This window comes from Podarcis erhardii (genome assembly GCF_964252035.2).
Source record: "Podarcis erhardii genome assembly, chromosome: 5".
In the NCBI taxonomy this organism is placed as follows: Eukaryota; Metazoa; Chordata; class Lepidosauria; order Squamata; family Lacertidae; genus Podarcis; species Podarcis erhardii.
In genome coordinates, this window is record NC_138509.1 from 63026752 (window position 1) to 63039852 (window position 13101).

Sequence of the window (13101 nt, forward strand, 5' to 3'; positions counted from 1 at the left end):
AAACGTCAACAAATGGTGACGGGGCGAAGCCGCGCGTCGCTGCCTTAAAGGGTAGCGTTGGGGGGGCGTTGCGATGACGTCACGAGCAGACGCCTTCTGGGACGGTTCAGAACCTCAGGCAGCCTGACGGCGCCTTCAAGAAGGGACTTCCTCCTTCCTTTCCCTGCGCTTAAATTCTTTATTATTATTATTATTATTATTATTATTATTATTATTATTATTATTATTATTATTATTTGTTTTGCCTGCGGCTCCTTATGGATGGTTTGCAGCAAACGGGAGGACTTTAAAAGTTATTATTAAAAAATCAATCATGAGGATGATCGAAATGAATGACAATCAAAACGTCAAGCTAATGCCATTTTCAGTTTTCCTTTAAATGCCTTTGTGTGAGGCGGAATTGGGGAAAGCTTTATCCCCAGATCTGTGTTCTTTCCTGTTTCTTCGAGGGTTGCACCAACAACAGCCTTGCGGTGCCGAAAGAATTAACAAATACGTTCATGCCATAAATTGTATACTAGACAGTTCACTGCCGGTTACCTGAAGTGTTATCCTCGGTTGGGGCAGATAAATTAACATCGGCATATGTGTGCGAGGTGAGGGGATCAAATAGCAGAGTAAGAATCTGACGATTCCTCCCCTCCTCAGGGGGCGCAGTGGCCTCTGCTCGGCCACTCCGAATACTACACATTTTTAGCGGAAGTGCTGGAAGCTAGTAGGCGGAGGGGGCGGCTGTTGCTCTTGCCACCTGCCAGAGATTCGCAGTGACGGCTCTGCCGCTCTAGGCGAGCATTTCTCTCTCTCGAAGGTGCCTTGGGTGAGTGTTTTATCTGCGGCTGGCGTCCAGGTTCGTCTGTGCGCAGGCGCAGTGGTGGGCGGAGGCCGCGGGCTTTCGAAAGTAGCTCGGTCGGCGCAGCCGGGTCGGGAAAGGCGCCGCCGGAGGCGCGCAGGTAACGGGAGGCGGGCGGGAGTTTCGTTCCTCAGTCTGAGGCGGGCTGTCGGGCCCCACCTCCCAGGCGGGGAAACGCCACAGGCTGAGGGCGGACTTTTCCCTTCTCCTCCTCTTCCTCCCTCTTGCTTTGGAGCAGGCATCCCCAACCTTCGGCCCTCCAGATGTTTTGGACTACAATTCCCATCATCCCTGACCACTGGTCCTGTTAGCTAGGGATCATGGGAGTTGTAGGCCAAATCATCTGGAGGGCTGCAGGTTGGGGATGCTTGCCTTGGAGCCTTTCATGAGTAAATAGGGGTCGCCCTTTCATTCGCTCTTCCCCTCAAAAAGCGGGACTTCCAAATGCACGTGGAAGAGAGAAGCTTGCCGCCTTGCCCTGCTGCACTTGACATGAAGCAGGCATCAGGGGCTGGGGCTTCACTGGAGTGCCCTCCGTTACTGGTCAGAGAGGGATAATGTGCCAATGTTGACTGAGAGAGCAGAGGGATGCAGTGAGGAGACTTCTCTCCTTATACAGTGGTACTTCGGGATGCGAACGGGATCCGTTCTGGAGCCCCGTTCGCATCCTGACGTGTCTGCGCGGGTCATGTTTTCCCGCTTCTGCGCATGCGCGTGACGTCATTTTGAGCATCTGAGCATGCACGAGCAGTGAAACCCGGAAGTAACGCGCTCCATTACTTCTGGGTTGCCACGGAGCGCAACTCAAACGCGCTGAACCCGAAGCATATTCAACTCGAGGTATGACTGTACTAGGAAATCAGCTAGAGGGCAGAGATTTTCAACTGGTGGGTGGGAATTGCAATCTGAGACAAGCTGGGTCTCAATGGTTTCATTAAAACCGTTGCCAGTTACTCTTCAGCCGTGGCTCTTCTCAGAGCAGCATACTAATCAAATGGATAAAAACACGATTAAAACATGAATATTGGGAAATAATTTTTAACCCCCCCCGGAAATCATTTGCTTTGGGAAATAAGAAATGAGAAGGAAGTTTGAAAGGTGGGGTGCTATAACTGGAAAATCTTGATCTCCTTTTCCCCACCTGCCTTAACAGTAACATGTTTTCTTGGAACAAAGAGTTGCAGGGTGAAATTTGAGGTAGTAATTTTTTATGAATAATAATAATAAAATCACGGGGGGTGGGGGACACACATGGACCTAGGGGAACTTGGAAAAGACACATAAAAAACATTGCAAACCCAGGTCTGATAGCATTCTGTCCTGCTGCCTCTGGTAACTAGCACACAGAGGAAGAAACTTGTATGCAAAGCAGCAGGAAGACTGTTGAAAATAAAGTTTGGGGCTTTAGAAATAATGAAAGCTGGTAAGATTTAATTGGCCTGCTTTCTGCAGTCTGGGCAACAGGAGGTATGTCTATCGTAATATTGCCTGGCTTTGAGGCCATGCAGTAGTACATGACTCTATTGTGCCTTTGCTGCCTTGAATAGAGATGCTGGTATTGAAGAGTTCCCTATATTGAGTGAGCTGCTACAGTAGAAACTCCTGAGCGTTTTCCTCTTATGTACTGTATTCCATCTGCTCCCTCATTTGCATGAGCAAAGACATATGCAAATAGACGTGTCTAATGTGAATAAGAGAATGGTTTGCCCAAGCTTCCTGCTGTTCTTACTGAGGAGGAGGGATTAAAGAGCCAATGTTGTGTGCCTTTGAACTTTTACTTAATTCAAAATACAGCTTTAGCTAAAAATATTTGCCGGTTGGGGCTATATGGCATCCAGTGACTGGCAGGACCCACTCAATATATCTGAAAGTTTAATTTCTAAATAGTCATTTCTGTGTTATGTAGAATGAGTGTGTGCATATGGTTTGGGACTGCAAATGTTTAAATATAGGATATTGAGCAAAAAAGAAGGCATAATAGAAGGGGGAAATAGACCATTGACTTCCTTGCAAAAAAGTTCGATCTGAAAATATGGAAATGTGTATTATTATTTTTTAATGGTTGAACTAACTTCTTATTTTCATTTTCTTGAAAATATAGATGTGAGTTTTGTGGATGGCAAACATGGATCAAATCAGTGTCAATCTCTGGGTGAAAATGGAACCTTTTATAGTGGGAGCCTTACAAATCCCACCTCCCTCCAAGTTTAGCATGCATTATCTTCGGAAGATGTCAACTTATGTCCGAATGCGCTCCAGTGAAGGCTATTATCCACACCTTTCTTGGCCTATGTGGCGACACATTGCCTGTGGGAAGCTGCAGATAGAAAAAGACTTGGCTTGGCTATACTTTGAATTATTTGACAGTCTTGTTGAACGGACTTCAGAGGAGCGACTGGAATGGGCAGAGGTGATATCCAGCTGTGCAACTGAGGAGGAGGCAGAGAAGCAGAAGAATAAGGCATGGAATGTCATATTGTCACTTTTAATACTATGGGTGTATGCTTTTCATAGCAGCCTTACTGGCCCAGGCTTCTCATGCACTCAGTGTGGAAGAAATGTCCCTGCCCAAGTACATTACATGCTGCATGTGAGCCACAATCCAATATGAGGTTAGCTGTTGGGCCACTGTAATTGCTTCTAGTTGTTAAGAATATTAGCAGTGGTCTGTCTTTTTCTTTTCCACTTCACTACATGCTGCTAAATATAAAATAAGAACCCCTGCTAAATTATGTACTTGAATGTTCTTTAAAATAAACCTTTTTTTAAATCTCTGCTCAGTTGTCTGTGGACACTCTACAGTTCCTGCTGTTCCTTTATATTCAACAACTAAACAAGGTTTCCCTGAGAACATATCTACTTGGAGATGAGTGGCCGAATCCTAGATCCAGGAATTACAGTCTGACTGGAGAATCCACCAATCAGATTAAGGTATTGCTTTGAGGTTCTTTGAGTTCTTCTTTCATCCATGCTTCGTTAACCATTAGGTTAAATTGCTGCAATGTGTTATATGTAGGGCTGCCTCTGAAGACGGTTTGGAAACTTCAGCTAGTGCAGAATATGGCAGCCTGGTTGTTCATTGGGCAAGATGGTTTTAGCATATCACACTGTTCCTGCTGACTGAACTGACTGCCAATTCATTTCTGGGCCCGGTTCAAAGTGCTGTTTTTGACCTATATAGTGGTACCTCTGGATGCAAACGGGATCTGTTCTGGAGCCCTGTTTGCATCCTGAAGTGAACATAACACACGAGTGCACATGTGCGTGTCACGTTTCGTCGTTTCCAGGCATGTGCGTGACGTCAATTTGAGCGTCTGCGCAAGTGGCGAAACCCAGAAGTACCACGTTCCGTTACTTCCGGGTCGCCGCAGAGTGCAACCCAAAAATACTTAACCTGAAGCGTATTCATCCCGAGATATGACTGTAAAGCCTTAAACAGCTCAGGACTGCAATACCTCAAGGACTGCCTCTCCCCATATGAACGGACCTGGACCCTGTGATCATCATCCAAGGCCCTTCTTTGTGTGTCTCCACGAGATATCTGGAGGGTAGCAACACAAGAATGGCCCTTATCTGTGGTGGCAGCTCCTGGTTTGTGGAATGCTCTCTTCAGGGAGGCTTGCTTGGTACCTTCATTACATATGCTTAGGTGTCAGGCGAAAATGTTTCTCTATAACCAGGCATTTGGTTGACTAACATTCTATGGCCTTTAAAATGTGTTTGTGGGAGGGGGTTATTGAATTGTTTTTGTTTTATTATGTATTTTGTGTTCTCATTTTGTATTTTTATGCTGTGAACAACCCTGTAATCTTCGGATGAAGGGCAGTATTCTATTACAACCACCACCACCTAGGATTTTGTTTGTGTGAATGTCCATTCTGTATCTGATATTTTTCTGTTTTTATTCTTTTGGTCTAAGAACTGGAATGACAACTATCAGCAAGACTTTATCCAGAACCATCTCCAGGATCTTCTCGAACTGTTGCTGGACCCAGATCAGCTCACTGCCTCCTCACATTCTACCCACAATAGCCTGATGTCACCTGAGGCTGTTCGTGCTCTTGGCTTCCTTATTGAAGGATGTGTGAATAGAAACAGTACTGTCCACCCTCTGCATGCGCTTGCACTCTGGCAGCCATTACATGCAAAGAGTGGCTACTCAAAGATCTCCAAAGCCTTCTCCTTCCCCAAGCTTGAGTCCTGGCTGAGGGCTTGTCTGACCGGGAACCCGTTTGGAACATCAGCTTGTCTCAAGTCTGGGAAGAAACTTGCATGGGCACAACAAGGTACCGTTATTTCAGGCCATCAAACCTTTGGCACAAGAATAAAATCTCCCTTTTCTCTCGCTGTTATAAAATAGCTTCTTTCACTTTATTTAAAAGCAGTGTTTAATTTTATTCTTGCAGTTGAAGGAACAACCAAGCGAGCTAAGATAGCCTGCAATACTCATATGGTCCCTTCAGCACACCGCATCGTTGTGATGAGCCAAGTTTACAAGCAAACACTGGCAAAAAGTTCAGGTACCCTAGAAGATACGCACGTGAAGATTCATCGCTGCTGTGAATCCTTCATCTATTTGCTTTCTCCCCTGAGGTGAAAGAGCTTTCACCAGTCATTTTTTGCAACCACATTTTGAAGCTATGTGACCATTTTTGTTGTGTTCTTTTGCTCCAGCTTTAATTGGCTGCTTTCCCTTCTTCCTCTTTCAGATCTGTGACCATAGAGAAGTGCAGGAATAGTACCTTTGTACTTGGCCCAGTGCAAACAGTAGTTCACCTCCACAGCTGTGACAATGTCACACTTATTGCTGTTTGCCGCCGTCTGTCTCTGTCATCAACCACCAGTTGTACCTTGCATGTTCTCACCCCAACTAGACCTCTCATCTTACTGGGGAACCTAGCAATAACTTTTGCCCCCTTCCATACGCATTATCCAAAGCTTGAGGACCACATGGGCAGGACTGGCCTGGCTACCGTGCCTAACTATTGGGATAATCCAATGTTAGTATGTAAAGAGAACTGTGATCGAAATGTCTTCAGACTCCTCCCACCGTCAGAGTTTTATCCCTTTGTTGTCCCATTTGAAATGGAAGGAGACACCACAGAAATACCTGGTGGGCTGCCACCTGCATACCAAAAGGCAGTGAGTCAACGAGAACAGAGAATTCATATCTGGCAGAAGACCGTGAAGGAGGCGGGGCTGACCAAGTAAGTAAACAACCTTCTTCCAGGTAGGAAGAACCAGCTGCAGCAGCAGATAAGAACAAAATGTAGAACACTGCTAAATGTAGCAGTGTTAGCAGATAAAAAGATTGCTACACGTATGTTGCTCAAGTATATATTCACAATTTCTGCAAGACAGCTACAAACCATTTGTTAATCTTTTATAAGTCATATACTTGTTAGCTAATGCTTTTTAAACTAACGAAACTGAGAAAAACACTACATTGATGCTTTTTAAACTGACTCACGAAACTGAGAAAAACACTACATTGATGCTGAACATGCTGTGTATCCTGCCACCATTTCTCTAAAAGTACTGCGCAGATGTGCAAGTAAATTTTCATTGAATTGACACCTAGATGGGATTGCTTGGATATGATGTTTACTATCTGATTTGCTCTCGTATAGCTGCAATCCTGTGCACGTTTACTTGGGAATAAGACAACTGAACACAATGGGGCTTAATTCCAAGTAGAAAAGGATAGGATCAGGCTGCATGTCTCAGCATCTTTTGGCCTATATCCTAACCAATGGAGCCATGGTATGCCTACTTGGTCAGGCGTGTCCTTTGTCCAAGCTTTAAGAATTGTCTTGTCTTCCAGAAGCACCCCAAACTTATAGTTATTTTAAACCTCATAATTTCAGAGGCAGTTTGAAAAAGGTTTGAATTCATACGATTGGCCAAGTCATCCAGTTTCCACTTAGAGTTAGTAGAATCCGCAATGTGTGGGGCACGAATGGTAAAAATTAATAGGAATTAATATACAAACTCAAAGCAGTCTTGGTTAGAGGTTCCCTTTCACTCAAAAGCATTTAAATAATCTCTACAAAGTATACAAAAAAAATACCCACCCAAAGCAAAACCCCATGAACAAATTGACTGTTTTTCCTTGCAGAATTCACACCTTTTATTGCAGGGTTTCTACTCTGATGGGCAGAAATAAGTTCAACAGATTTTTAAAGACACAGGAGTGTAATTTAACTATCACTCACCTGTTCTGTTTTCAAAAGTGCCCTGCTCTCTACTACTAGAAGGTAAACAAAAACAGTTTCAAAGATATTTTTTGGAGGAAAGGTTTCCATATCTTTGAAAATGGATAAATATAGCTCTCTAACATATAGCAGTACTTAAATAGTAATGAAATTAGGTAGGACCATGAAAATCCCCCACACCCCCACAACCAGAACTTCTGATTCATGTGCATGCATTTCAGCAAATATTTTCATTGATGGGTCTTACATTCACTGTATGCATTATAGTGCTAATCTTTTACTGGATTTCAGGGACCAGAGAAAGACGTTCCAGGTGTATGTGGAGAACAAGTTCAACGAATGGCTAGTCCAGACAGGCAGTCGCCAACAACTTGACAGCCTGGTGCTTCCTGCTGCAGGTTCTAAGCAGGCAGCAGGATAGGAGAGCTTTTGAAGTACACAGTTATTTGGTGAGTCCGGAGGCCATGTTCTCCTCTGCAATTGTGAAAAGCTTGTATATTGTCTTTCACACATTACAAACTAGAATCGCTCAGATGGATCACTTCATAGGTCCAGATAGTCTGGCACCCCTTTACCTGTGGAGGATGTTCCTTAAAACTAAACAGTTTGTCTCCTTTCTTTCCTTCTCTTTCTCTCTCCACTCCCCTGGCAGACTCTGTTTCTTCCTCAGTTTGGGGAGGGGCGTTGTCTTAATTAATTAATTTAATTAATTTACAAAAATTTAGATACCTCTTGATTGTAGAAAAAACATCAAAGCGGTTTAGTTTGAACTGAAGAGGCAGTCAGAGGCTTTGCTGGTTTGGTGCAGTTCGAAAACTCAGCAAGAATGCATTGTCCATTTCCATGAGGGAGAAGGTCAGAGGCTCTTCTTTGCAAGTACTGAGCTTCAGATTATAGTTGTGCAAATATTACTGTTTACTTCAGCTCCAGTGCACTCCCACTGCTGGTTTTTTGTTTTTGTTTGTTTTTAAAGCGTTTATTAATTTTCCAATAAAAACATCCAATTAACATATCAAATCAAATCCAATAAAAATAAAAAACTGAAATAAAAAAAGTCCAATTGTCTTCCAAATTGTAATAATTTTTGTTTTGGCTTCCCACAGTCTAAATTCCGAAGCGCTTTCAACATCATAGTCCTGCCTCTCATCATCCTCAATGCTTTTCATAATTCCATATCCGATTTTTCCCTCCACGTTTTGACTCTGGTTCTGTGATCCTCATTCATGTCAGAAAACAGATTTTTTTCCCCTATGGAGTGCAGATTTGTCCGTATATTCTACTCTTTCAGCTGTTTTGGTTTTTTCATCGCACCACTTCATTTAATTGCATCCAATTTCAAAGTTCTGTCCAGCTCTTTGAGAATTGTTATTTTGGCAGCTCCCAAATCATTGATCTTTCCCGTCCAGGTGTTATCAAAGAAACAGAGAGAAACCTCCTTTATTCTTAAGGAGACTGTTTGCAATGTAGCCATATATCAGACAGTTAACAATTGGCCTTTGGAATCCACCCAGTCCCCCCTCCGGGCCCTAGAGGGGGGCTGCTAGACATCCATTTAGCCCTCTCTCTCGCTCATAAAAAAAAAATCTTTTTGCAAACAGTTGTATATATAATATTGTTTCCAGTCTTTATGACCAACCATCAGTTAGCTCCTGTTTCTCTTAATCAGGGAAGTATTTCAGATATTCCATAAGTGCGTGGTGGGTAGAAGCCATTTTGCCCTTTGTTCTTTGTTTTCGTCTTTAACAGGCATTTCAAATCTTAGAAGAAAAGCAGCTGCGAATAGGTCCCAATTATATATGAAAGTCCATCTGTACTCACTTTTTGAAGAGCAATTTAGGTTCTTCATGAGGCTTGGCATGCAATACGAATTGTTAATGTTAGAGGGAGAAAAAAAAAACATACCAAGCCCCTCCAGATTCCAAACATCATGATGAGGATCTCTTTGAAGTTCACTCTTTTGCACCAGAGACTGTACATACTGCAGGTTTTCCCCCAGCTTCGTCAGTTCAGAGCATGTCTGTTTGTTTTCCAAATCTTTATATTTTCCCAAAGAGATGGTGTCCAGCTATGGGGTGGCGTTGCAGGAGTGTCAGTCCGTCCCTTGCTCCGTGACCCAGTGCCCCTGCCGTCTGCCACATCTGCAATCTGGGGCAAACCGTGGGTCGTCGAGACAGTCCTCCCCTGCCCTGGGGAGGCTGCCAGGGCTAATTACCCCCATATCAGCCCTGAATTATCAGAACGGCTGAGGTCCGATCGTGTGGGATCTGCCATTTCCCACCGCCGGAAACAGGAAGTGCCCACTGCTGGTATTTGAAGCAGATTACACATGATGTCACCCACAGTTTATATGTATTCTTTGGTTTCTTGAGAAATCATGTTGCTTTATGTGTTTTCCCTCAAACCAGTTTTTATCTGGTTTGAACATATAAGGTACAGCTAAGCTGAAATGTGCACATTTTACACATGTGCAGATGATGGCTTCATTGAATAGAATTGGTTTTGTGTGTGCAAACAAATTCGGTAACGGTGTGTACAGCAACATAAAAATGCAGCTTGAAACACTGTGTGTGGAGGGGTCGAGGAAGGACCTTAACTGTGTTCTAGGCTGCTAATGTGTACACGCTGAAAGCTCTGCCATTATGTGAAGCTTCTGAATGCCTCTAAAGACTGGTGAGAGGTCCAAGATGAACCACTGCCCATCTTTCACTGTGAACTTGAGCAGGTATCCAAAATATGCTTTCCACTGGTTATTCTTTCCTGAAGCCTAAGTCTTTGCATCATCTCCCTCCTCAACTTCTAACTCATTTTACTCCATGTTCCTTGTATTTCCATTTAAAGCACTGTGCCATTCATTACACTGGTTCTCTCCATTTCCCTTCTTTTCCGTCATATTCTGCGCAAGCTCTCCTGTTTGTTCTTTTAATCCCATCTTCAGAATATCCACTGTGCCACTCTAGGCACAGAACAACCTAGCTCTTGTTCTCTGTCATGCTGCTACTTTTTGCCTTTGAAAACATACTGCTTCAACAGAGTCTTACTGACTTCTTTAGTTCCTAGTTAACTGTTCTCTATCTCAGTGTCACTAAAGCTGTAAGGTCAGACATGGCCAAACTTGGCCCTCTAGGTGTTTTGGGACTACAACTCCCATCATCCCTAGCTAACAGGACCAGTGGTCAGGGATGATGGGAATTGTAGTCCCAAAACAGCTGGAGGGCCAAGTTTGGCCATGCCTGTATAAGGTCATTCCATCTCTTTAGTATTCTCCACAGCACCGATATAAAGCAAATGCTTTATATGTGTAGTATTGGTATTTGACTAAGCTTCTGATACTTTTATTTCATTCTTGTGGCAGTTGCATAGTGGTGGTGAACTAAACTGGAATTCTACCCACATGATGACGTTTTTGTAGTGGAGTGTGTGTGTGTACATGCAAGAGAGTGAGAGAGTGTGATGCCAGCTAATAATTGCTGTATAGTCAGAAAGCAATGGGATTGTTGTTGTTTTGTAAAGAAGCAATGGGATTGTTGATTGCTGCATTCAACAAATACAATCTGTTTATCTGCTTTGTTACAGTTCTAGAGATGAACTTTGCAAAACTGAAAGTGTTTTTACTGCAATAGACTGGAGCCAAGCTGATTAAAACTCTTATGGCATTGCTAATGAATTTGGAAACTTGAATTTGCTTTGTTTATTGTCAAGGCGAGGATCGACTTTTTCTCCCTGTTACAGCTGTCATAGTATCTCCCTTCGTTCTACACCTTTCTCAGACAGCCAGTATCTATAGAAAACAAGCCAAGACTTTGCTGTTAACACTTCTATCTATGGCTGAAATGAAATTTATGTATAAAGGTACCCTGAAAAGGACTTTTACTTTCCTGGTGTGAAGATAGGAATAAGGTTCTGGCTGCTGAATGAACCTTTTCACTTCTATTAACTAAATTTGTATTGTATAAAACTCACAGATGTATTTTTATACCAGTTGTTTAACACTTCAACTATGAAATTTGATTAAATTCACGTGATTTCTTTTGTCTCTTTTTCTTCTTTTCCTTATTTTAATTAAAAATGACCTTTTCCAGTATTGTCATTATACAACATAATAAGGGCCATGGAGGCACCGTTTTTCCTCTTTAAAAAAAACCACTGGTATCCTGCTCAGTCCCCTGCTGCCTTAAAATACTTGACAGATAGAGCATTCTCATCTGAAATATTCATCTCACTCTGAAGATGGATATACACATTGTGAATCCATAAGGTGTACTGACTTACTTTGCTTTTTCTGAAGACACACCTGGGTATGATAGTGAATTAGCCCAGGCAAAAGTTTTTCGAAATGGGAAGGTAAGGAAGTGAAATAACATGTGTCCAGGTCATCTATGACAACTGTAGGCATAACAATATTGAACAAAAGTTGTTCAATTATAAAAAGTTAGTGGTTCAAGATATCTCCTGTTGTACCTTGTTAAAAGGAGAAGAAAGTCATTTTGCCAGCAATCCTCTCTCTCTCTCTCTCTCTCTCTATATATATATATTTACTTAGGAGTAAACTCTATTAAACTTATTTTAAGGCTTATTTCTGAGTAGAGCTGTGTATTTCTCCCCTTCTACTCACATTTTGCAACTTTTCTGTCATTCTGTGTATAAAAGTGGAGGGAGAGGGATTGTTGTGTACTTGGTGTTGGCTAAATTTGAATGCTAACATGGATGACAAAGTTAAAATCCTTCCTTTCTGAAATCATGGTGGTTTTTCTAATTAACTAAAACTATCTAGCTCTTGTATGCAGTGGGAAAAAATATTCAAGGGAATCAGGGTTTTAACATGGATGTCTTTCACATCATCAAACCCCAGAAGTGCTTTGTTATGCTTCTCATCTATAATGACTTCAAAGCATGCACGCCTAATTGGTCTAATACTACAAATGTCAGCTCTCATTAATACTCTGGATTCATAGTGCTACGAGAGCCGTCTTAAAATTTTCCATTTACAAAGTCACATTTTCTTTCAAGCAGCAGAAACCCCCAGTTGAATAACTCTTCATTTTTATGGAAGAGGACTGAAATGCAAGTTTCTAGGTTCAATTGTTGCAGAATTAACGTCAGAAACCGTGATAATAGTACACTAAAAGCTCAAACATACTGAAGAGCACACACAGATCAAATGTCACATTATTCCTAAACCCATTTCAGGTTTTTAAGAATTAATATTCAAATGTATACCTCAAAAATTACATCTTGCATATATTATAGATTTTGGAAAGAAGCCTGCCACAGATTGCAGTTCGCTACTTTCAAAACAGTTCTATTTATCGCTCTGGTGAACAAAGCATTTCCAATAATATGTTTATCCAGATTTCTTTATCCTGAAGACTTGGGAGTAGGTTGCCGCAACTTAAAATGAACAAAATAAAAAAATGCCCCAATCCTGTTCCATACACTGCAAAAATGCTGCTTCCTATGTTGCTTTTTAATGGTATGGGGATGAATCTTTTATGTTGGGGGGGGGGGGGACTAATGGAAGAAGGCATGTTAAGTGAGGATGTTCCAATAAGCAGGAATGAAGAAGCGTGCAACCCAAACATAACACTGTTTGCTGGAAGAAATCCCAATAGTTTTGAAAGAGCTGTTAGTGTTGCTCCCCCCTCACCCTTTTGAAACCTGTGCAATCATGTGCAAAGAGCGTGGTGGCTTTTTGGGTACATGGGAATGGGGAGAATTCAAAACAATATCGCTGCAGGGTTCATCTAGTGGAATTTTTCTTTAGGTCGAAGAAGAGAAGGCTGGGAAGATAAATTGAACTAATGAAAAAACACTCTTTACAAACAGTAAAAGTGCCTTCTAGTCTTTGGAACAACTTGTAAAATCTGATCCAGGAGAGGTTTTGGTTAGCAGTCACATCAAGGGAGGCCATTTTTGCCAGTTCCCTCCCACTGCAGGCCCCTGCTGTGTGCTCCAGAAGGTTGGGGGGCAGTAGTTAACCAAGGTTTTTATACTACATCGCATTATTATTATTATTTTTTGCAAAGCTAGTAAACTGCA

The 13101-nt window shown here is 42.3% G+C and overlaps 1 protein-coding gene across 5 annotated transcripts; it reads left to right on the forward strand.

Moving 5' to 3' along the window:
* Positions 1–257: 257 nt before the first annotated feature.
* TBCCD1 (TBCC domain containing 1) lies at positions 258–11094 on the forward strand. Of its 5 annotated transcripts, none has more exons than XR_014157211.1 (9): positions 824–950; positions 2952–3311; positions 3632–3781; positions 4770–5136; positions 5257–5443; positions 5560–6057; positions 7357–7514; positions 7808–7941; positions 10639–11094. XR_014157211.1 is itself a non-coding variant. In XM_081864510.1 (8 exons), exons 2-7 carry the CDS (start codon positions 2967–2969, stop codon positions 7484–7486), a joined length of 1677 nt encoding a protein of 558 aa, XP_081720636.1. In that variant the 5' UTR covers positions 258–596; positions 2952–2966; the 3' UTR covers positions 7487–7514; positions 10639–11094. The 5 variants fall into 5 exon arrangements, 3 of the variants coding, with proteins under 3 accessions (XP_081720636.1, XP_081720635.1, XP_081720634.1); XR_014157212.1 differs by having other exon boundaries at positions 7808–7920; XM_081864510.1 differs by lacking the exons at positions 824–950; positions 7808–7941 and adding an exon at positions 258–596.
* Positions 11095–13101: the final 2007 nt, after the last annotated feature.